Source organism: Camelus bactrianus, chromosome 2 (assembly GCF_048773025.1).
Source record: "Camelus bactrianus isolate YW-2024 breed Bactrian camel chromosome 2, ASM4877302v1, whole genome shotgun sequence".
NCBI classification, from domain to species: Eukaryota; Metazoa; Chordata; class Mammalia; order Artiodactyla; family Camelidae; genus Camelus; species Camelus bactrianus.
In genome coordinates this window covers 33,352,297-33,377,671 of record NC_133540.1, presented here as the reverse complement: position 1 = coordinate 33,377,671, position 25,375 = coordinate 33,352,297, and the positions used below count along the sequence as shown (strand labels likewise).

The window sequence follows — 25,375 nt, the reverse complement described above, 5'->3', positions numbered from 1 at the left end:
TTTTTATTTATCAATTCTGTATCATGTCCTTAAGAAAATCTTTGATATAAGAGCACAGTTCTTTCAACTTCTTGCTGATGGCAGAATATCCATCAATTGTAATGTTTTACATGTAAATGAAATTTTTTAAATAGGGATTTGGATGTTAAAATTTTATATAGCAAAAGAAAAGGACTTAAAATTATGAACACATGAGTTTTTTATAAAATCTATTACCAACTCAAATACATCAGTGCAGATGTTAACTATTAAAGAGACAGACTGCTCAATATATCCTGATTAAAAAAAAATCTCTAAGCAAAAAAGCATGGTGCAACATAGTTTATTATAACATACCACTGTTTATATGAAAATAAAATAATACAATGTACAAAAAATACTCAAGAAAATAATGCTTTTGAAAAGGATTACTTGTTGGTTAAGACAGGGAAGAAAGGAGACACATATATACACATACACCCATCACCTTTTGAATTTTGTATTTCGTACATATTATGTGTATTCAGCGTAGTATACAGCAGTCTTTACAAAAGCAGTGTTATCTCTGGAACTTAGGATAACCTAATTTTAGGCCATAGCATCTTGAGATCCAGTACCTTCTCTCTCTTGCTTCAATTCAATGTGTAGACTGGTGTGTGGCATGCAGTTCACCTACTATATTGAAGGAATGAATGTACTTGCCACAGAGTGTGTTTCTGTAGGAAGCCTGGATAACTAACTACTCAGTTGGGTCTTTAATTTCATTCATATTCACTAACATTTTAGATACGTGTACGTCAAGCCCTTAACCCAGTGTCTGGTGTATTACGAGCACCAAGTGTTTTCAAAAGTGAAATAGTCCTCGGTTGGAGGGTCAGAAAAGGCTTATGTGCAGGTAGCTCCCAGGGGAAAGGCACCATCATGATAAAAATGGTAAGACAACCCACGTAAACCAGAATACAGGTCATGTCAGAGGCAGAAACCAGCATGGGCGTTGAAGAGATTAGTGAGAGGGAAGCATGAATACTGGTAGGCGGTAGTGGATTTCCAGTGCCTTCAAGATTTAAGGTAGAGGTGTTTGTGTGCTCAAAGTAGGGACTGACAAAGCAAAGCCAGTTAGAGAAGCAGCTAGAATTATCAAAGTAACAGTTGTTCAGGACCTTATAGTTTTTACACTTGTATTTTTTTACTCACCAGCATGTCCTTCCTTGCCAGTTTGATAGGCAGGGTGCCCAGCTCCAGGTGCTGGAGCATAACTAGGCTAAAACCATCATGACAGTCCTCTTCCATGTTTTCCTAGTCTCTCACAGCGAGGCATGATGCTATGTTGACCCAATTCTAGCCAGCAAGCTAAAAGTAGAAGTCTTGGGGTTTCCAGAAGCTCTCTTGCTGTCCTAATAAAAGGAGATACATATCTGGTACCGCTTTTTGTGGCTATAAGGTGACAAGGGAAATGCCAAGAAAGCCACAAGGATGCCAGCCCTGACATCAAACATGGCACAACTGCCAGCAGCCACTTTCCCTCTAGATTTCTTAGGAAAGGAAAACAAATCCCTATTTAAGTTGCTTTTAAGTCAAACGATTTCTCTTGAAGTAATCTTGGCCCCTTGGCTCTGGGGTTTGTCTCTCCAAAGGCTTTGCATTTACTTCTGCCAGGTGACCAAGTGTGTCACCAACTTGGAACCACTTTTCATCTTAGCTTGCAGATTCCTGGACCTCAAACCTAAACAAGTGTAAAAACATTCTCAGTCAGTGGGGTTTGTGTTTGTTTTTGTTTTTCCTTTTAAGAATCTAGAACCCAGGCCAGGAGAGGCTTGTCTACAGGAAATTTTTCCTATTATTATTAGGGCCCATTTTACTGAGGTGCTCCTGGCTTTAATGCAGATGTATTAGTTCCAGCTCCCAACCTTGCATGTGCCCAAGTCCATCTCTTGTATCTAAACCTTTTCAGCTGATGAGTCTGGCAGCCACGTTCTTCCATCCCCTCTCATGGAGCACAGCCTTAGTGTCACTTCACATCTGTGCCTCTGGTTTCTGGTCTCTAATTTTTGCCCCTCATTTGTGAACGTCTAAAATCATAAAGGACTAAGTTACACAGGAACAAGTTATTTCCCTAGAAAAGTACATAGCATTACTTTGTTTCTTACTCTATCTTAAGGCCATTTAGTCCAAAGCCAAGGTTTTCATTTTAGAAACAAGCTTACCACAGAGAATTTGATTTTCTTGCCTAGATGTGAAAAATAAAATGTAATCACAGCAATGGTGTTTTTAGAAAGGATTGACTTTCAAGTCCAGTTTCTCTAATGAACTCAAAGGATCAATCTAACAAACTCCTGCTGTTCATACCAATATCTGAAGCTTCAGTGTCCTGAGGAGGGCAGGATTCACACTTTCTGATGAGCGTATAAATTGTTAAGGTCTGTGAATGCAGGTTGTGTTTACTCCCTCTTTTGTAATTAATTTGCATTCTCATACCATTCCATAGACATGGACTTCAGAGTCCAAGTAACGCAAGTATACTCAAAGTAGAACGGAAGCCCTTCGAAATACAGAAAAGTTAGAGAAACCCTGAATAGGCCACTTTCTGTGGACTACTGGTCACTCGGTCTCACCCTTTTATCCTGTCAGTTCTGCCAGGGCTTCAACCAGCTCCGGAACACAATCCCTTTTGCTTCCCCCCCCAACTCCAGGGGAGAGGTGCCGGCACTCATAGCTGATAGATAAATGCTTCCCCCCAACCCCTGCCCTTCCTTTCTCCCTCAGACCCCTCCTCCACCCCCACCAATGTTCTGTGAGCCTTCACTCCCCTCCTCGGGCAGCCCCAAACAAATGGCCCGCATGACTTGATATCCTCCTTCCAGCTTTCTGCCCCTGTACCTTGGGCACCTCTCCATCAAACCCTGTACTGAATGAAGCCTTTGTTTCAGGCTCTGCTTCCTGAGGAAGCCATATGCAGACAAAGTCCATACATAAAGTAAGAAGGTTAAGAAGTATTGATTAGTAATATTCTTAAGTGATGATTTAATGAAGAAATACAACCTTAAGAAACTTGGGTTTTCAAAGTAGTTAAGTATACTTGCTACCTGTTTTCAAATAAAACTTTCAATGATTTGCTTGATCTAACAAATAAAAAGGCCATTTAGTCTATAAATTATTCTATACATTCCCATTTCACTTAATGAGACTGCTAAGAAAAATGACAGAACTAGCACTAAAAAGAATCAGAGCAGGTTCAAGTCCAAATTCTACCACTTACTGGTTGCATGGCCCCAGTTTTATTATATAGAGAGTAGGGAAAAGAACAGTGCCTACCTCAGATTATAAATCCCGTGTGGCATTTACTTGCACACTAGATAATTTTCTGATTGGGATAAAAACTATGGAAACCAACTCTTAGTTTTAGAAGTTTACTTAAATTCCTCTTAAGATTTATACACTATATTACTTGGTTAAAACACTAGAACCAAAGAACCACAAGCAGAATCAAGAGACAGAATTTAATATATGCACACAGTTTTATACGTAATGCAGCATCACACCGTGTAGGGCATTTACTCTTATTTTATACATTCAGGTATGTTCGAAACACTTCTTAAGGCTACAAAACAGAACATAGAAAAATAAACAGGAATATATTCAACACTTACAAAAAGTGATATGATAAAGAATATAAAGTACTATTTTCCTTTCAACACTTCAAAAGATGTATATATACTTTTTTTTAACAAGTAACATCACAAATGATCACATCTTCACATGCTTTTAAGTATTATTTGTACTCAGTGTAAGGCTATTATCATTTTTCATACATAAATTTTTCTCTAGCTCTGTAACAATGCAATTTTTAATCCATTCAAGTAAATTCAACCCCAAAGTTGCTGTTTCCCAGCATTAAGACATGCACCCACCCCTCTTCTAGGATTTTCTAAAACTTCTATTTCAGCGGGGAAAAAATAAGTGGGAAATCCCAATTAGTGGGAGAGTAAGTGGCTGATACTAGTAGCAAAACCTTAGTTCTCTGAAACTGACATACTGGTACTGAGCCATTATTAAGAGTTTAAACAAAAACACAATAGCATTTAGACATTGAACAGGAAGCAAAATACAGTAAACAGAAATAGTGTAGCCAAATATGCATTCTCTTCAGCTACACCAAAATGGACCTTGCTTAGTACCCATAAGTGAAAGACTAAGGTTACCTCATCTAAAACTGTAGAATAAATGAGGCGTAAATAAATATTGCTAGTTTCTAGGATGGCTGAATGTTTTCTAAACCAGAAATGGCTAGAAAGGAACTTTATTGCACCAAGTCAATCATAAGCAAGTCTGCAGTTCACAGGCATTATTCCACCTTGAGTCACATAGGAAACACACTGCAAGAATATATAGAGTTTGCATCAAATACGTTGTGTCACCAGGGAAAACCTACTCCTGCCAGCAAGGCAGGGTCTGAGCTTAGGTCAGCCATGAAAATGAACATACGGAACAGGAGGAGGACTACACAGTTGCTAGCATCCTGCTGCCAACAGGTACACGGAGCAAGAACTGAAGGTACGAGAGGAAATAAACTCCAAGAGAAATACACATAATACTAAAAAGGAAAGGGACTGGAATCAAGTTTTAGCAAAAGCAACCAAACCCAAACAAAACAAAAACAGGTGAGCTTTGGTCATTCTAAACATTTGTTCTTCAAAATGTGTATGATCCTAAGTAAGTTCCATAATTTCCAACTCAAAATACAAGTGATTCCCACTTCTTAACTTTTGCTTTTCTCTGAAACATTTTAGCTCATGTCAGTATACCATATGACTCAGTTAAAATGAAGACGGACAAAAGCTTGCTCGGCCCTACTTTGACCTCAGCCTAAGGCAAAAAACCCCTGGACTTACATACTTAAAACAAACCTAAAGGAAAAGAACAAAACTGACCTTCATACAAAGACTGATCATTTTATAACTAATTATCAAAAGTCAGAGTTCTTTTATTCCAGTGGTCACTGAGAAAAGTACCAACTGCTGAAGTTCTCTTTCTGCACTGTTTCCATCACGTCCCGGAGGTGAGCACGGGAAACAGGAAGCACGTATGTGCTTCCTTCAGGAACTGTATAGAGTATTCTGCTACTCAGCTGAGGTAAGACAGAGTGACAGTGAGGAAATAAACAGTATTCTTTCCTGCCCAAGTTTTAAACATTTCCAGAAGAAACTGAGAAGATCAAATCCCAGTCAATAAAACAAAGGACACTGGAAACAGTGACTTCTTTTGGACTCCTGAGATCAAACTTACACTGAACTTTTAAATCTGGTCATTCTATCTAAGTGTAATTTTCATAAAAGCATCAAGTTAATCGACTCTACATAGAAAAGTATGAGCTGAAAGTGGAGGACCCCCTAATCTCTTTCCGTAACAACTGCTGATGTTAACTAAGAAAAAATTTGCTTCAGAAGTACCTTCCCCCGTTGTTTGAGCTGAAGAGGTGACAACAGAAATGCCTTTCAACGGGTTCTCTCCAGAATTTTTCTTTTTTCCACACAACCACCCAGTCCTCACAAATTTTTACCTAGCACCATCATAATAAAATGTTATCTTTCAAAGTGCTCTCTAAAATCCTATGTTACAAAACATCTAAACACTAATCACTACTCAAATCAGCAGTTACACAGACGTTAGGTAATTAAAACAACACAGAGGTAAATAACCATTATTACAGTACAGTGGAGATTGACTGAGCCTAGCTGGCATCCAAACATTCCTGCAGGTTATCAGAGAACCCAGAAAACTCATCTGCTTCGGTTTGTCAAATTCAAGTGAATTGTATCTGCTTTTAAAGTAATTTGCTTTAAATTAAAAAAACGAAAGTCTACTTTTGGCTAGGTAACATATTACACATGGCATGCAAAGAGAAATTACAACATTATTTGCATAGCACTCAAACTTCCTGATCAAAAGAGAACATAAAAAAGGGTAGATTTTCACATTGGTATGTACAAATAAGAAATACAAGCTACAGTTATTTTTACATAGTAACACAGATGAACAAATACTGTGTTAATTCAGAGAATCAAGTCTCCAAATGGGAACAGAGTGCAACATGCAAAGGGGACGTCTAGTGAATACTGCAGAGACTGAAGGAAGCGGGACAGAGACATCACCGGAGGGGCAACAAGCTCTCAAATGCAAAGCAAATCCACTGTCTAGCAGCATCCTCTAGAAAAGAACTCAAAAGTCACAAGCATCCTTTTCTGTACAATAGTTCCAGCCGTGACAGACTGAACATGCAAATGTAAAGTGGTACACACAACTGATGGCGCAAAGAGAAAAACAAAACACAGTAACTCTATAGAAACCTGTCAAGCTAAAAATTTTTTAACAATTCTTCTCACAAAATATTTAAATCTGTCAGTGCATTAGTGTTAAAGTGGCATTAAAAAAACTTCTGCAGTTTTAACAGATGCAGATTATTTTCAAAATGCATAGCATCTACATTTCTTTCGAGTAGGCACCATGATATTTACACCAGTGCTAAGAATTCTTGGTGGGAACAGCCATTTCATTAGATTTCCTGTTACTTCTTAAACATCTATTCTTGTATGCAATCTCAAGTTCAACACTCACTCACCAAAATTCAAAAATATACCCTATGAATATTAAAAGAACTATATACAACATTTCTAAGACACAGGTTAATAGGCTGCCTTATGTGTAATATTAAAGAGAAGACATTATTCAAGTTTGACAGATATTGAGATGAAAGGCCTTTGGGTTGGAAGCATTTCAAAAGACAACAGTGTTTTAGGCTAAGAATTGTTTGAGCCCAGTTTATGACTAAGGCATTGCATAATAAAATATACATTTCTATTTGGTGCAATATTATGTTTTGGAATCTATAGTGTGTCAAATGGTATATTTTATCACTTTAGTAAACACTATAAAGCACACATTTCCAACATTTGAAATTAAACTTATGTAAGGAAAAAACCAAACACTAAATCTATTTTATATTAAGCTGTTTATAAAAAATACTTTAACAAACTTATTTTCTACTTTTTATGGGGGCAGTCACCCGATAAATAGATTGTGAACGAAGAAAAATGGCAACGCCAGGAATTTACCTGCCCCTTTGAACACATATCCAAAATCTCTTGTCCAGAATGAGAGTGAGGCTAAAGGGGGAGGGGAGGAGTGTGTTCCAATTTGGGTTTTTATTTTAATGTAATTTTTAAAGCCTTCAGAAACATTCCACCTAAGAAAGGGTTTCTGCTCCAGAACACCACAGCAACACCATCAAGTGTGCTGTCCACGATGGCCGTCTCCCATTCCTGATCTCCTCCTGTCCCCCCGGTACGGCCGACCCCGGACGTTCCGATGGTACTGATAACCCTCATCACGGCTCCTGCTCGGCTGCCCCTTCCAGGACTCCTCGCTCCTGGCATGCTGATACCCGCCCCGGCCAGCATAGCCCCAGTCGCTTTTGTACTTCCTGCCTCCGTAAGTCTGGTTGTAGAACTGCTTGGATCTCCCACTTCTCAGAATATTCGACACTTCGCTCTCATCCTCCGAACTCTCTTCTTTTGGTCTCTGCACTCTGTTATCCACAGAGTTGGCCCCACTGACCACATCAGCAGCAGTCTTAGGATCTTTCGCTTTTTCTGGTTTTTCCTTCAGACTTGGAATGGTCCTTTTAGGCTCAAGTTCAACAGGCACAGTTTCCCTCTCTCTGTTTAAAATCTGAGTGGGAGGATGAGCCTTCCCCTCTGCTCCAGGAGGGATGGAAGCCGACGCCAGGGCTGCCTTGGGCGTCTGGGGCGACTGCCCCGCCCGGCCTTCATGCTCGCTCCCACCTGCGTCAGGGAGACAGTGCGTGTCTTCACCTCTGGCCTCCAGAAATTCATCCACTGTGGAAACTGAAGCACATTCTTTCGACAGATCCAGATTTTCCAGGGGCACGTCTAACTCTCCTTTCTCATCAGAGGGCAGAACAACATTCTGCCGCATTACTGGATTTTCTATGAATCCCTGAAAAGGGTACCCATACCAAACGGGAGGAAAGAAAGGAGGGGCGATGGGAACTGGGCCTAAGAACGGATTCGGTCCAAAGGATGGCTGTGGGAACAGATTCTTGCCGCTTAGTGACTCTTCATATTCAGCATGAAGAAGCTGCCCAGAGTTGTCAGATTCAAGGTCTGCCTGATAAGACAACTGTCCATGACTTTCAGACACCTGAGATGGGGGGATAACCAGAGGTGAAGAAAATGGCGGCGGTCCGATCTCTGCCTGTGGCATCTGACCATTGACGCTGGCCTCGGTCTGCATGGGAAAGTGGGCATCCGGACAGGTACAATCACTTTCATTCTGAGCAGAAGGAGCTTCTTGGAACCAAGGATTTTGAGGATACGTAGGGACAGGGACCTTTGGGTACATCCTGCAGGCTGCCAGGTAGGCCTGGTGCAGAGGGTACAGGTAAGAATGTGGGGCCCACATAGGACAACTATATGCCTAAAAGAGACAAAAGACAAAACAAAACAAAACAGTAAGATAAACTAAAAAGGGGCATGGGGGCAGAAAAGGAGCTTAGAGTGGGCTCGAGGTAAATTTTTCATGCCTGAAAAGACCATGTAAACTGCAGTACAAATACCAGACCATTGTGATACGCAACACAAAAAGGAATTTACAAGATTAAGTCACTGCTCAAGACTTCATTCCTTGTTCCTATCCTGAAACCAACCCAACGTCCTGACACAGAGGTCTGATAAAAGATAAAATAATGAACCCACAAATTAATCATGATCATGAATTCCATCCTTTAGATACAATCGCACAGAAATAATCTAGGGTGATGCAGACCGCAAGAACCACCACCATCAAGCAAGCACTTGAGCCTCCAACTTCTGTATCTCCATCACGGGCTGTTTGCCTTGACCTGCGTTTGTGTTCTGGCTCTGCCACTAACTCATCGTGTGACCCCATGCCAACTTGTTACCTAGCCTGGATCTACCAGAAAACCGCTGGTATGGGAGTGGATGATCCCCAACAGCAGGACTCCACAGTCCTAGGAGCCCCTGAAACACTCCAACTGCAAGGATCAAAGTTAGACCTCTGGTCACAGAAAGGTAAATACTGAAAATGAAATACTCCAAATCTTTCCCTTGCAAAAGGTTCAGCTAAACACCAAAACACAAAGACAAATTTACCAGTTAACTGACTAACCAACCAACTAGCTACACCCAGCGTTAACTAGATAAATATAAAACCATGCAATGAATGCAATAGATGGGGAATTAATCAAGTCTCCTTTTATGAATTAGTCAGTAGGCTACACTAGGGCACTTAATTTCAAATTTCAACGGCCTAGAATCCACAGAAATGAATCCAGGACAGGAGACGACACCACACTGACAAGAACGGAGCTCTCCAGTCTCCGTCTAAGAGACGCCACCTCCAGGCTGACCACCTGCCACAGGGACCTCTCTGCCAGTGAGTACCGCCTTCCACAGGAGCACCTTCACCTGTGACCTCCTTTCAACAACTGAGGCATCATCTCGTAAATGAAACAAGCCAGGCTCAGAGACACAGAATGATCTGCCCAGGGCCGCACAGCTAAACCGGGCAGGAGCAGAACTCCAAACCCAGACCTCTCACTTAATTCCTTGCAGAGACGCTTCCACTAGGCTGTTTCCAGAACACAGTCACAGGGCTAAACCACTGCCAATTAAAGGGAAAAGCAAGCAAATACTGGAGCCTCAACAACCACCAAAACAACAATAACAACAACAAAAACTCCACAATGCTGAAAATGCTAGTTCTTAAAATAATGAGATTTAGTAAGCCTTAGGTTATTGGCCAACAGTAAGAATTAAGAGCATATTTAAATTGTAATAATTTTAAACAGTGTTAACTTAAAAATAACTTAAAAATGATAGAATGTAAATACCTTTACACCGAGATTGAAGAAGAATCGAAGAATGTTCTTATCTGAAAATAAGTAACATAGTAATCACTCACTAAAATTATACATTCAAAAACCTTTTTTTCATTATTCTCAAATGACATATACAGTTCTAAAGTTAATTTTGCCTACTTGAATTGCTTTCTCTAGCCTGTAATATAAAACATAGATTAAAAACTGTAATCTAACCAAAACCAGGCTCCAATACTGTAGGGTAATACCAGGTTCAATATGCTTTATCTATGCTGACATTCAAGTTCCCAAAATGGCTTCAAATGAGATTTTGATATGATTAAATCTATGTAAAGAAAACTCAGGTGTTCACTGTACTTCTTTGTCAGCTTCTTTGTGGAGTTTAAAACATTATGAAATAAAAATGTTGGGGGATAAGGGTGAAAATCAGCATAAACCTAACTCATGAATGAGATGAGCCCAGATACTCACTTGACATTAGCCAGTTACCCCCAGATTCAAGCATCAAACCACTGACTAATAAAACAAAATTATCCACAAAAATCCAGGTAAAGAGCACACGAGCCCCTGCATTACCCTTTCAGTTGTTCTACAGATAGGAAATCTTGCAAACTAAAATTTTAAAAAATGTTTAAAGAATCCTTAAAAAATACATTATTGCATGTACTACCATAACAGCTATTACGTATTATATTCATTCTCTTCCGTAATTTTTTCATAAAGTATAACGTAATGAATATGAGCAGTTCCAAAAACCAAACACTGATGTAAAAACTCAGTAATGTTTAGTTATTAAGATTTAATTCAAAATGGTTTCAAGCTGTTTTTGAAAAAAATGACACCAGGGCCAGAGGTAGTTACTAAACATACAAAATACTCCAATCAAACAGGAGCTGGAACTGGAGAGAGTGAATGACCAGCCAGACCTCTGCTGTCCTCCCCAAGCAGTCCTTCGGCTTACTCAGCAGCATGACCTCTGACCTCTGCTTACATTTCTCACCGCACCTGTTTCAGTACTTGATGATAAAGCAACCTGCACCTGGAGAAGGGCCTCACCTTTAGGCAGGTCCTCCCCAGTGTGACACAGTGAGTAAGGTGGTGCAATGGCTCGATCTCCCTTTTCATTACAAGGAAACCCAGGATAGAGTGGGTCTTGGTAAAGGCTCAGCGTCTGAGGCAAAGGCATCAAGGGCTGGTTCACGGCTTGTATTGACACAGGAACTGGAGAGGGTGTTAAGTGAGCTTGGGACACAGCAGAATCAGGTCCAGTGGTCAGAGTCTGTGTCACTGACAAAACGGGAATTGGAGCAGGGACACCTACAGAAGAGAGGGAGAGGAATCAGAAGACTATAAACAGGCAAAAATAATTCTGCTCTACAAATGTAACTTCACATTAAGCTAAAAAATAAAGAATGGTATACAATTATAGAGCTGGTAACAAGGTGTGGACCCAAGCGATCTAAAGAAGTACCTCTTACATCAACCAAGGAGTCTCCTGGAAACACAGGAGGAAATGAGCTCAGAAAACGAGCTTTGAATCAGTGCCTTCTAATAACAGCTCCTATGAACAGTGTAAGACACAGAGCCTGGCAAAGGGCTCGATGGGGGCCCCTGAGAGCTGGTCCGGGGTCAGGGAAGGGGGGAGACTGTGCTGTCTCGCTCCCGAGACTGAGGGCCTATTTCGGATGAGTACTAAATGAACCCAGCCCTTCCCCACTGGAAGCAGCGCAGCGCAGCACAGAGGACCACAGGAAGCTCTGTGCAGCTTCCCATACCACCTGCTCTGAGGTCAAGCTCACACTCAAGAATTTGAAGTCTCTGACTTGGAAGGCATCACAGGTTGGTTCAAATTTTTAAAATTCTTATCTAACCTGTTGGTCCAAAAGTTGTCGATTCACTTGGCCAGGCTGGCACAGTGGCTGGTAGAGAAGGCACCGCAGGAGTTAGATGTACCTCTGGAGACACTAGAAGGGGAGCTGGACTTGACAAAGACACGTGTTCTGCTGGCTTCTTCAAGAAGACAGGGTGGAAAAAGACAACAGTTCATTTTGTTTAACACTCACTTAACCGTCAAATGTACCTTGAGTTGCCTGCCTTCTATATATACAACTGCATTTTCTATAAACGGTCTTTCTAAAGTCTAAAACATAAGAGAAAAAAACACAGTAACTGAAACTTCCACACAAATAAATTTGATCCTAACCAGGGATTGCCCACTGAAAGTCACAGAAGTCACTGGCAAGGTTAGAAACAAACTGAAGCAAACAACACAATGCTTTTAAGCCAAGGAAGCAGAATCCCTGAAATCACCTTGAAATCCATGAATTATTTAGAATAGCTCCTCACACAAAGAGATAACATCAAACAACTATATGCTTTCTACCCAACACGAAGGATGTTAGCTGAAACGCACGGCTAAGAACTTTCTCTGCTCCTGTACTCGACTAGCAACCAAAATGTCTGCTAGAACTTGGGCCCCTTCACCATCAAATCTGTAAATAGGCGGGACTGCATTTTAGATGTTGTGTTTTTGTAGTCTCTTCAATCATTAAATTCCCTCTCTTCTAGGAAATAATAGTTAAGAATGCAGACAACTCTTTGAAATCAAGTAGAAATGTATAATTTCCCTTCAAAAATCTGATTTTTCAAGCCAACCCACCACAAAGGTTGATACAGGTACCAAATATAAACTTACTCAAAGTCAATTCAGAAGAATGGCTTCTGTGTCCAGAAAGTAGTGATTACAAAAATAACATTACATTAAAACTGAGAACATTCTAGACTAACAGCAGAATTACACAATAATCATAACTGCATCCAAATGTTGATACTAGAATAAATTCTCCCATCTCCTTTATTTTTTGTTTTTATTAAGTTTTTTTGTATTTTTTTAAATGATCATACAAAAGAGTTAAGAAACCCAGAAAATGAAGCATTTAATGTCAAGTGCAACAACGCACTTACTTGTTCTGCAGGAGGTGGGCACTCTAATTTCTTTGACTTTGATGGTGATGAAATCCTTGAACATTTATCATTGCTAATATTCTTTGGAAGGAAAAAGAAGAAAAAAAAAGCGTAATTTTGTATTTCAAAGACCCACATTCTAGGGTAACCATGGTCGCCCTAACAATTCGCCCTCCCTGCATCTGACTGAACCCTCACATGAGTGAGTATTTTTTCAATTGTATCTGGTCTTCAACAGATTTTGCCTGCACATCTTTATCATATCAAACTACTGGGCAGTTTTCACTGGGTGCATGGTTTCAAACAGCACTTTTCCTTTAAAAAATCTCAAATCTACTACAGAGTAATGGAAAGTAAGCTACCTTCCACCAATCCAGATAGGTCCAAATGTACTCAAGAGGAAACGGTCATCATTTGTGAGTGAATTCTCCTCAAGGACTGTTTCTTCCCGCTTTTCTATTTCCCTAACACTTTGTTACAAAGTGATGACATCACCCGCACCTTCTACATAACCACAGCGGTAAGGAAAGAAGAAAAGGATGCAATAAATATTTAAAAGCTTTACCTCCAATGTGCCTGGCTCAGGTTTTTTATCCAAGGGAACATGTCCATGGACAGAATCTGTAACAGATCAAGACCAAAAAGACCACGTCAGCCACTAGACAGGTGTGAGGAAAGAACAACAAAATGTGGAGACGGAGAAAACTAAGAGTACCATCTGAACCGTGTTCAGTCAGTGAATAGTACGGTTTTCAGAATAACACAACATGCTTTCTTTGCTTCTCTGTAACAGCAAGACGTGACAATGAACTGCTTAATCACTTAAGAAGCAAGCTCTTTTCCCCATATATGACTTTAAACCCAAAGCAGACCTGAAGCACCCGCCTTCAGATGATGCGATGGCGCACCTTTATCTTTCCGCTCTTCGGGATCCGTCCTCCGTCTGCCTCCTTTTCTATCGCTCACGTGGGATGACTTTCTCTGGATACCTGGGTTGCTACTCGGAGAAGCTGACTGACTGACTGCTGAGCTCTTTAAAAAAAAACAAAACCCAACACTTTGTGCTAAAGATTTACCCACAAATATACGAACAAAAGTCTTCTAATTAATCTTACTCATAAAACATCTGACTGAAAATCTCAAAATTCACAGCCCTGTTGTTTATACTTCCAAAACCACAAAAAACAGGACCTAGGGTTCATATCATATACTCTGTAAATTGGCTTATTAGGCAATCAGACACTCGGCCTAAACTAGTAATAAGACTTCAAGTCACCATGTTTCAGGAAGCCACCCTGACCAAACCAGCTTGCGACTTACTCTCCATTCTCACAAAGAACAGCACCCTCCACACCAACCTTCACAGGCAGCCCTTGCAGAGCCACAGTCCTTGGTGGGGAAAAAGCCCCAAGTGCAAACTGGCAGTGCCCTACAGGGCACTAGGACTCCTACTGCTGAAATGCTACTGACCATCAGCAAATCACCCAAGCTCTGGTGAAACACAGGGACTGGAGTAAGGCAGGCTGTTCGGCTGAACTATCACCGCAGGTCCCTTCCTCTTTAACACTCTCCGGGTAAACACTGCACACGGCCGAGAAAAGAATCTCAGCCCTCTGTGCTGGGAGTTTTCCGAAGACAAACCTGAGTCACTGTCAAGTCCAAGAGAGGATCAAACGCCTATCTAAAAACAGTGAGTTATGAAGGCCCCACTTTAACAAGCAAAAAATTTCAGGATTTATTTCAACATTATAGTTGTTTCATTCACTAACTGAAAAAAGGATAAAAACCTATGAGTAGAAGCTTAAATGCTTTGTAATTTTTATTATCTAAATATAATGGGAAGATAACCTATATCACAGAGAAAAGTATACTTAAAATACAGGCCATGCCTAATTCACATATGGATTTGGGCACTTCTTCCAGTAACTCCTAAGGTCTAACCTCTGTGCTAGCTGTTTTCAACTGAGCATCGCACACCTCTGAAGGATTCCACAGAGACCAGAGGACAGAGAACTGGGTGTGGGGGCACTTTAATGTTTTATACTGGTAAACTGGGTAGCCCCCTGAAACATTCAATTCTGTTTGCTCAATCCACTGTTAAGAAAGTGTTCCAACCACCACTCTGCATCTCGGGTCACTTGGTTCCACTTACCAATACATCTAAGACCACAGGCACAGGACTCCCAGCGCCCCAACCCGAATTAGTTACCTTGCCCTGTGCTGCCAATGACCCCTCCTCACAGAGCACTTACGTCACTCTACACGAGAACTGTTCTCCCTTCTGACTCCCGTAAAAGGAATCAGAAACCTAAAGGGAGAGAACACTTATCTCACCAGAGAAGCATCCCTCAGCCCAGGCCTGCCACCCGGACAAGGGCAGCGCCACAGGATGGCATGGACCACGGCCCCCACCAGTGCTCGTGCTGTCCTGTCTGCATGCGTGAGGCTGCTCTTCCTGGGCCCTGGTATGCTTAGTATGGAACACTGAAAACGAGTTTCCTGATTTTGCTGACATACCTTGTTAACTGAATTGTGAAACTCCAACGCTTGTTACTGTCTCTTGCAAAAAACAAACGAGTTTCAGTGCAAAAGTAAGTACTAAACTTGAAGTGAGATAACCAGTTTACTTGCCTCAACTCTGCCACAATTAGTAATAACCTTAGACCGCATCTTCCTCATGAAAATGAAAAGAGGGGCAACTGCACGATCTTCAAGGTGTCTTTCAACTCAGGGAGACTTCTGAAGGATAACGTTTAAATTAAAACCCTTTTATATACATACGGAAAGGGCCGGGAAAGCCTGTTCATCTCTGTTCTGAATTTCATAGAGTAACCGAGATTCCTCTATAGCTTGTTTCTCCCTGCGCTCTTCTGGAGAGAGGCCGAAATAGTTAGATTCTCGAATCGTGGGGTCAAAATCCTCCACTCTCTCACGATCAGGTTTTCTGTCAAATAAAACATTCTTGTCACACAAAAAAACCCCAAAATGCATGGAGTTCCTAAAAAGAAAAAATGTATTAGGTACCTGAAATTTTTTTTTAAACTTTTTTGCAATACAAATATTTGACTAATTTAGCTACACAGTAACATTACAGAACTTCCGGCTGCCTGATTAATTAATGCTCAGCAAACGGCAGCGCCTGGAGCACTAGGCTACATTTCACAGTCAAGAAAATATACTTACAATGGGGGGAGGGCGTGGGGGAAGGAAAAAAAAGGAGAAAAACAACTCATTTCCAAGTGATACAGAAATCAGAGATATTTTTTTTTCTTTTTATCAGGCCATAAATGTAAGCACTATGTATATTTTCTTTATGCCATTCTCCAGGACTTTCACAAGAATTCTCTTTCAAAGGAAAGGGAAAGTTACTAGTTTAGGCCTCAAAAGCATCCTCATTTTCCATTCCAAGTAAACGGCAATGTTCAAAGGAGACACCAGGACCACCCTCTTCCTTTTTAAAGACAGTACCATGGGAAACTGAAACTTGAAAAGAAGAAAAAAGGTACCAGGCTAGCTACTAATTGCCCAGATAAAATTACTGTCATTTCAATATAATTTTGGTTAAAGAAGGATGACAAGAAATTCACAAATAGAGTTTTAGTAACCTGTAACACAACCCTAATTTTTTTTTAAGGCTTGTAACTATTATAGGCAACAAGAGCACTATATTTCTACCATGTCTCACAGTTCCACAGCAGTGGGAAATGAAAATCCAAAACCTACAGGGAAAATATATTGTCACAATACAAAAGATAGAATTCCAATAGGGCAGATGGAAACCCCAGAGTGCTGGGGGGAATAAACAGGGGAGCAAATCTGGACCCTCAATCTTAGACCAGTCCTCCCCAAACCCCAATGGTGGGAGACTCCAAAGACGACTCAGCAAGTGCCAGCAGTGTCTGGAAAGTTAATACTCCCTCCCCAGTGTGCCCCACCACCCAAAGGTGCCTACCTCTCCTCACCCGCCAAAGAGCCAAATCCTTCCCACCTGTGTCTACCTAGAGAGCACAGACACCACCACCACTCTCAGCACCCGCATAATGAAAGCATGCATGGAATCCTGCTTGGTTTCTGTCATTATTTTGTTTCCTTTTCTCCAAAGAGACAGTATCAGTGAGGATATCAATGAGAAAGAAATGAAAAAATGAGAGGTCATGAAGGTCTCAGGCCCAACATTACAGCTCTTTCATTCTGTAATAAGAATTCAAAATTGATGCGTTAGATATTAGAAATAAAGCCAAGACAAATTCTAATGGTCTTAAACAATTGGCGGTATTAGCTATACAATTCTGAATTTTGACTAAAACTTTTTTAAATCTTACTTTAAATATTCAATCAGCAGTCTCTAAACGTGTTTGAACACACTAGTCAAATTCACGCTCACACCCACGGTGTGCAGCAAGCACAGCTAGGTTCTATGTAATCCGTCACGAGGTCCGAAATTCTCCAAAGCTTCACGTCTACGTACTATCCACTGCCTCCTGCCGTCCAGTGCTTTAGTACGCCAGGTCGTATACAGACACCACGGAAACAAGAAAAGGATCACACCTGTCTGCTATTCCAATTCCTGACAGACTGGATGCAATATTAGAAACGCACTAGATATAAACTCAGTTTGTGGTAAACAAAAGTGTATTTAAGTTAGCCATTTAGTAATCTGTATGTTCTTTCTTAAAACTTTAAGACACTAAAGAGTATCCTTGTGTTCAAGAGAAAAAAATGCTTTTCTAGCCTATTTTAAAAATGAGAATTTTGTTTTAAGAAAAAAATCTCATTTTTGTCTATGACCTTCCTACATTTACTTCAAATTTTTAGGTTTCCAAAGTTAATATTCATAATAAATTATTCCTCTTAGATACTTTGCCTGTACTGGGTAAGCTACCACCAGATGCTAGTGGAGTTTGGTCAATGTCCAAACATCAGACTTTAGCCACAACTAGCTGATTTACAACATAATTCTGTGTGCTGCATGTGCCAAGACCCTGACTCCTCTGTACCCAGGCTGTACTCAGTCAGGGTTGTTTGTGGTGGCCAGCCTTGACGGATGAGGTCATTCTTTCTTCTGACTGATGTTTAATCATTTGTTCTCATTAGAACTTTCAGAAAACTGGATTATAAACACACACGTATTTTTTACACATATATGAAGTATCCCAGGCAAGGATACAGAAGAATCTGTTAAAACACTGGATGCCTCTGCAGAAGGAAACTATACCTCTGGCAAAATAGAGATAGGAAGGAATTATCAGAATAAACTGAATGTTCTGAATTTTAAACAGTATCAATTAATTTCCTACCCTAAATAGTTTGTTCAATAAAAAAGAAAAATGTAATCTGTTACAAACTGAATGTTCAAGTCTTGACCCCAGGTATCTGTGCGGACTTTACTTTTATGTAGGGTCCTTGCAGAAGTAACCACACTAAGATGAGGTCATCCTGGAGCAGGGAGGGCCCTAAGTCCACCGTGATGACACAGACACGCAAGCAGAACAGCACATGACGACGGGGACAGAGACTGGAGTGGTGCACCTACATACAAGCCAGGGAACGCCAAGGACTGCGGACAACAGCAAAAGCAGGAGAGGGGACAGACTCTTCCCCAGAGCCTTCAGAGAGAGCACGGCCCTGCTGACACCTTGACCGCAAACATCCAGTCTCCAGAACTGCGAGAGAATAATGCCTGCTGTTTTACGCCAGTCGTAGTACCCCACAGACCCAGGAAACTACACCATACTGGTAACGTGTCAACCTAAGAACCTACAACACTGTCTTGAAGATGTAACATAAACTATCCTTAACAACAAAATGTTAAGTACACTCCCAAGAAAGGGGAATGCCCACATGCCAGAAATAAAGGAACTAAAAACCGGAGCTTGGCAAGTTCCAACTATTCAGACAACTGGGGAGAGGGAGCCTGGATGGGGAAGGTACTGGTCACAGTAACCCAGGAGGCCTCCAGCACACACAGGAGACACGGCCAAGCCTGCAGGAATTACACCAACCTACAGCCCCATTCAGTGTTAAGACACATTACCACAAACAATCCAGACTTATCAAAACAAAGTAAACCAACCACTCAGGTTAATTTACGTTCCTATATGAAGGGGAACAGCCTCACTTTGCAGGGAATTAGAAATACAATTTGGAAGTCAGTATTTAACACACTACAAGCCACCAGAAAACTTACTAAATGCCAGGATAAGGTCTAGGATAAATAAATAAATCATTTGAAAAAAATTATTCAAAAATAAAGATAAAGATGGCTTACCCTTCAAAATTCCTCTGATTTATTTAAAGAGAATTACAAAGAACTGAAATCTTCACATGGTACTTCATCAACAATACTTTTAATACTGATGCTACAGACAAGTATATGAACAAAGAGTTGTAACTAAACACATGTAACATGGCAAATAAAAGAAAAGTTCCTCACTTAATTTCTTTTTATTTTTCTTTTTTAGGTAGGGGAGGTAATTAGGTTTACTTACTAGTTTTTTAATGGAGGTACTGGGGATGGAACCCAGGACCTCGGGCAGGCACTCTGCCACTGAGCTCTACCCTCCCCACCTCAGTTAATTTCTCATTGTCTTGCATTCAAGAAGAGTACCTTATGATCTGTGAGGGTGTCCTGCTCAAACTTCTGTGCTCGCTGGCAGGCTTCTGAGGATGCGACCCTGCGGGGTGGCTGGAGGCGGCGTGCGGTCTCACCCCCGAAGGGTGCTGCAGCCGAGGAGGTAGTGTGGCTGGGGCTTTCGCTGGCTTGCTTGGGGTCTTTGGCCCTCTGTAATCAATGTCTGTGACAAGAAGCCAAAAATATCTCATCGTTTTCCTATTATAACCACCCCAAGTACTATCACCCCTTCCCCAAGAAAGAGTAACTTGATGTGCTCCTACCAGAATGGAAATTTTGTCCGGAAGGAGGTTTTTTCATCCTCTTCCCTGACACTGTGTTCCAGCTTTCTGAGGGAGGTGGTTTGAGGTTCTTCGGTGAGTGTCTTTAAAAGGAAATAAATAAACTTGCAGTAATTTAAAGTACTCCAGTAAGAATACCCACTTAAGTACTGTGTATACTTAAGAAAAAATTTTTTCAATTTACATAAAAAAGAATTCCCAGTTTTAGTTCTTATATAAAAAACTAAAGTACAAAGCATTTAGCAATCCAGATGTAATTCTAATCAAATAAGGTGTCACAAAGCAAAAGCATATTTTCTAACCTAAAAGAACAGAAGACTAAAAGGCCATAATCACAATCTAAGCATAAAATTAAATAAAGGGGAGATTATTATCCATTAGACATGACGACAGGACTGTAGCCAAGGTGGGGGAGGGAGGAGTCCTTTCTGTGTTATCTACGTGTCTACAAGAAATGGTGTGATGTCTGGGATACGCTTGCAAAAATTCCAATTTCATTCCCATTTTTTTTTAAGGGTTAGGCAGAAGAGATTAGAAAAGACCGCCAAACCACTATTTGCTTCTAAAATAGGGTGACAGTCACACTAGGGTTCACTGCAATGTCCTTCTCACAAGTGTGTATGTCTGAAATTTTCCATAGTGAAGTCTAGGTGTGATCTACTACCTTTTCCTCTAATAAAGGCAGCAGTAGCTGAAACAAAAGTTGCTCTAAAGTAACACTGCTTAACAGAAAGCGTTTTACTCCTCCTCCTGACAATCATTTACTAAAAACTACAGGCAGGGCAGCAATGAATGAAATTAGAAATGAGTATGGTCTCTGTCCTCCAAAGCTCCTACTTTATAGTTACAACAGAATCAATTTCCCAAATTGCCTTTGAGAAGAATGGCACACTTTAAACAGTATGCAACAAATATTTTTATTTAAAATACGTTAAGGCACAAACCACTAAATCTGAACTCAAACTAGTTTTCCAAAAGATCTAAACAAATATATTTTCTATACACTGGCAGTATCTTTAACTGAATTTGCAAATACACAGGGCCATTTAGAAATGCTCTTGATTACATGAGGCTAAATGGAAGAGACCGTGAATGCCTTAGCTGAAGAGCAATACATACTTCTTTCCAAGTTCCTCGACCAAAACTGGTCCGTTCTCAGAGTGAACCCCTTGGAAGTCTGAATTAGGAAATTTTCCATTGTGATCCAACCTCACCTGTTGAACAATTGCACAAAGAAAAATCAGTCACCTGATTCTTTCGCATTAATGATCAGTTTCCAAATTGTTATTTCATTTTCAACTAAAGAGAAAATGAACATACATTGTTGAAAGCAAACTTAAGTTCAAAAGGGTGTCTGATATTATCTCTGACCTCCATGACCTATGTACCTCTATCAATACTACTTCGGTTTACTCTTTCAAACTTTTTCTAAATTGTCCTAGCTCTGAAGGCAGGCTGTGGCCCCACAAACACCAGGATTCCAGGCCCGGCGTTTCTTCTTACCAGCAATATGACCTTGACCAAGTTCCTCATGTCATGCTTCAGTGTCCTCAGATACAAGATGGGACTAATAATAGTACCTACATCAGAGGACCCACGGAGATGGAATGAGGTACATATGACACAAATAACGGACACCAGCTTGCAAACGGCAACAACTCCACAAAGGAGGGTAACTATTATTAAAATTCCTATTGTCGTCTCATTTTTTCAATATTTAAATATTTTAACATGTAACTGGGACCTTTTTTCCCCTTACAGATAGGTCCATCATCTCTTCTCTAACATACAGCTGGTTATTACACAATAGCAAATCATCAAGACAGAAGAATAAGCCTTTGGGTTTCCTATAGTCAAAGGGCACACACTGAACAGCGCACTGCCAGTCACTGCACTAGGAGCCCAATGTATGCAGCCGTGTCTGGAGTAACCTCCTATTTTATCCGTACAGTCTCCCTTGGAATCCGTGGGGGACTGGGTTCCAGGACCCCTGAAAATACCACAACTCCCCGGGTACTCGAGTGCCTGACGTAAAATGGCCCAGCACGCTCGGCCCTCCACGTCCGCCGGCGCGGAGGACGGCCGACTGCAGATTACGGCCCTCAAGCGGAGCTTTCACTCTTCATCAGCCACAGCAGGACCCTGCCTTCCTCTCTTCCACAGTTTTACCATAAAAAAATTTTTCTGAAGCTAATTTTTATTAAAAGTTTAAACTACATTTTACACGCTTGAGTAAATAAAAGTCACCTTTGAGTCACAACAGACTCCATAATAAAATTTCAATTAACTTTTGTCCAAGTGAAATAGTCAAGTAGTAGAAATAGAAACAAAATACTCTAAAAAGGAAAAAATTAAAACAAGTATCTGCTTAACCATCTACCTTATACAGCATCTGTTTTATAGAAGCAATTGCAACCTGAAAGGAAATACGCCTGATTTAAAGTAATGAGTAACACACTTTCAGCGATGCCAAATAAGCAAACTTCTCTTCCCTACTAAGCAAGGAGAGGGACGGAGGGGAACCACAAGCCCTGGATTTACTCATCTCTTTTCTTCTCTTCCAAGTTTCCCAAATCAATATAGTAAAAGACTGCACGATTCTGTTCTGTGACTAGAGCACATTTCTGACAATCCTGTAGGGAAGAACCTAAATGAATCATACCCTCTTCTTCCTGTCCTTTCAAATACCCCAGAATCAGAACACTATTAAAGCTTTTAAGGTAAAGTTAGTCACAGACACCCCAGATATAATCCTGGTCAATCAGAGACTTTCCACAGACCACTTTATCACAGAGGAAATGAGTGTTTCCTCCCCAAGTCAAGAAGAAATGTTTGTCAATGGCTATTTTAAAATAGTTTTTAAAAGACAGCACTTTTTGAGGGAAACCATTTTTGATGAAAATTCTCTTATAAATAACAATATTTTTGTGTGGAGGGGAGGGTTGTTTTTGTTTTAGAAAGAGTATTATTTTTTCATAAGAGTTTCTCTAGTCTTGGCATTACTGATACTTTAGACCAGGTAATTCTTTGCCGGGGCGGTGGCAGGGAGGTGGTCCTGTCCCAGCCTCTACCCACCAAAACAGCATCCTCCCAGCTGTAACAAAAAAAAACGCCCACAGACATTGCTAAATGGGAGTCAGGGGTACAAAATCACACGAAGTGAGAAGCGCTGACCTAACGCAGCTTTCCCCTTTAACACCCAGCTGCTTCAGTCCAGAGCAGTAGCTTATTCAAAGTAAATGGCAAAACTCTTTATTATTCACTTCCCTTTCTCAGTCCAACAAAAAAATTATGTATTTATCAAAATCTTCCAGAATGACTTTCATACACCAAACTGATCTATAACGTCAGTTTCAGTAAATTATCTGCCAACTGTGATGAAAAATCTAAAAACCTAAAATGTTATTTGCTACTCCTTTGAGGCAAGTAGTATCAAAGACTGAACTGTTTTACAGACCATGTGATGGGATGCCATGGTTTTAGATGCATATGGTTTTGGTAATGCATTCAAAAGCTATATATTTCTAACTAGTAAAATGTTTACATGATAAAATGCAGTCTGAAATCCCAAATTAACAACACATACAAACTTGGGCAAGATTTCAAGTAAAATCTTTACTTCCTCTATATAATCACTTACTTGGCATTTATCTCCAACTTCATACTGTAAGCCAGCAGCAATGGAATAATCATGTTTTTGTTGAGCTGTAAACAATATCAGTACAGTATCAAGTTGACTTAATCATTTTCAAATACCACAAAGCAAATTTATGGAAAATACACAGATTTTTAAACTCACCTTGTTTAGACTTCAGCCAAATTTCATATTCCACATTTCTATAGACTGCTGGATTGAGTGACTTAAGAACCTTTCTAGACAAAGGAAGGCTAGGAGAGTTCCCATTGTTTTTCGGGTGCTAAATAAACAAAGCCAGGAAGTCCAATGAACACAGAAATGCTCTTAAAACATGTCTGAGATACGTATAAGAGTAAAATCAAATGAAGAAGTAAACTTTAAAAATTAGGAAGTCACCAAAAAAAGTCTTACTAGTAGTTGATCCTGACTCTATTGAAAATGTACCAGAAAAGAGAAAAAAAAAATTAAGACTATAAATTCATATGCTTCTTATATTGAAGAACTAGTTAAAACCATTTTTAAAAAAAATACCTGATCACTTGACAAAGCTTTAAATCCATTCACATCATTAGCAGTGGTAGCTGTACTCCTACAAAGAAGCATAGCCATCATTAGGAATACAAAAGTGTTTGCACACAATTACCTTATTCTAACCTCACAAAAAAAATCTCAGTCAGAGTTATATCCCAAAAAGTCACAGCTATATTCCAATGAGCTCAAACAAGTTTAGAATAAATGAGCATATGTACATGTACATGTGTGTATGTGTATATGTATACATGTCAAAGATTTTTACGGTAATTCTTACTGACTTAATCATCAAAAAGACAAAAACACAAAAAATATGAAATTTGGGGGAGCAGAATCAATGAATTTATGAAACATTCAATGTAAAAATTTCCTTTCAAAATATAGATGAGGCTCCACTAAACAAAATACTTCACTACAGCAAGACAGACAATCTATGAGAATAGATATAAACTAAGTAAGTAATCAGTATGGTAAATGCTGGTAAGTGCTGTAGGGGGAAAAAGGTAGGAAAAACAGTGTTGAGACTTAGGCTAAAATAATACAAAAAAAAAAAAAAAGGATGAGCAAAGGACTTGCTGAGATGTCTTTCTAAATAAAGATTTAAAGGTGATGGGACAGCAAACCATATGGCTGCTGCAAGCAGAGGGGACAGGAGATGCAAGGACCTTGGGGAAGCCAAGAGGCTGGTGAGGCTGGTCAGAGTGATGGCAGGTCGAGTGGGTGATGAGGTGAGAGGTTACCTACACTCTTCCATCCTACAATTCCTCCTCATTAATAAATCAATCTCTAGTCTTCAGGACAATCTCCAAATCTATACCCTTAAATGCAGCAATATGTAAGAGACCCCAAGTATCTGAGAGTCTAGACTAAAGAGCACCCTAACTTTCTAAAGTTCAGGACTGACCGATATCAATGTGAAAAGAATCCAGGCACAAGAGCACAGTGACATCCCGGGTCTTTCCTCCTTGTTACCACACGTGTGCCTACCTATCCTGCCATGACCAGGCAGCATTATTCCCTAACTGAAGTTCTGTCTTCCCCGAGCCAGCCACAACACAAGCAAAAAGAAATCTTAATAATGCAGTGAAAAGTTAATTAAAAAGGCTTCCACGTTCCAAGGGCCACAATAACGCAATATAAAAAGGAAAACAGCATTACAATGAGCTCAGCATCCCTGATAAACTTCTCCAACTTACTAGCCTCTACTCCACGCTACACCTACCTCAGCTGCCAGCTGCCATCCCAGACCCAACTGCTGCTAAAACTATCAGGAGCAGCAACCAAAGGGCGTGTGCTGGAAGTGCCACCACACCAAATAAAGGTAATAAGTTAAAACAAGTCATTCATTCTCTCTCCCAACTTCCCCTATGTTCAATGACTTGTCTTAATCATACCAGGTGCCTGGAGAAAACCACTGAGCAGAATTTCCATCTGTG

At 40.3% G+C, this 25,375-nt stretch overlaps 1 protein-coding gene across 3 annotated transcripts in view; it reads right to left on the bottom strand.

Moving 5' to 3' along the window:
- Positions 1-3,462: 3,462 nt before the first annotated feature.
- Positions 3,463-25,375, bottom strand: part of OTUD4 (OTU deubiquitinase 4) — a 38,993-nt gene continuing 17,080 nt past the window's right edge. For 2 of the 3 annotated variants that reach the window (XM_074377832.1, XM_074377834.1), the window contains 14 exons: positions 23,940-23,997; positions 23,571-23,688; positions 23,412-23,476; positions 20,891-20,985; positions 19,754-19,854; positions 19,467-19,653; positions 15,641-15,803; positions 13,732-13,891; positions 13,425-13,480; positions 12,860-12,940; positions 11,767-11,905; positions 10,952-11,212; positions 9,908-9,948; positions 3,463-8,472 (listed from right to left, as the gene is read on the bottom strand). In XM_074377832.1, coding sequence (XP_074233933.1) covers positions 7,261-8,472; positions 9,908-9,948; positions 10,952-11,212; positions 11,767-11,905; positions 12,860-12,940; positions 13,425-13,480; positions 13,732-13,891; positions 15,641-15,803; positions 19,467-19,653; positions 19,754-19,854; positions 20,891-20,985; positions 23,412-23,476; positions 23,571-23,688; positions 23,940-23,997 — 2,737 coding nt within the window. In that variant the 3' untranslated portion in view covers positions 3,463-7,260. The remainder of the gene's footprint in view (positions 8,473-9,907; positions 9,949-10,951; positions 11,213-11,766; positions 11,906-12,859; positions 12,941-13,424; positions 13,481-13,731; positions 13,892-15,640; positions 15,804-19,466; positions 19,654-19,753; positions 19,855-20,890; positions 20,986-23,411; positions 23,477-23,570; positions 23,689-23,939; positions 23,998-25,375) is intronic. The other variant, XM_074377833.1, reaches the window with a different exon arrangement.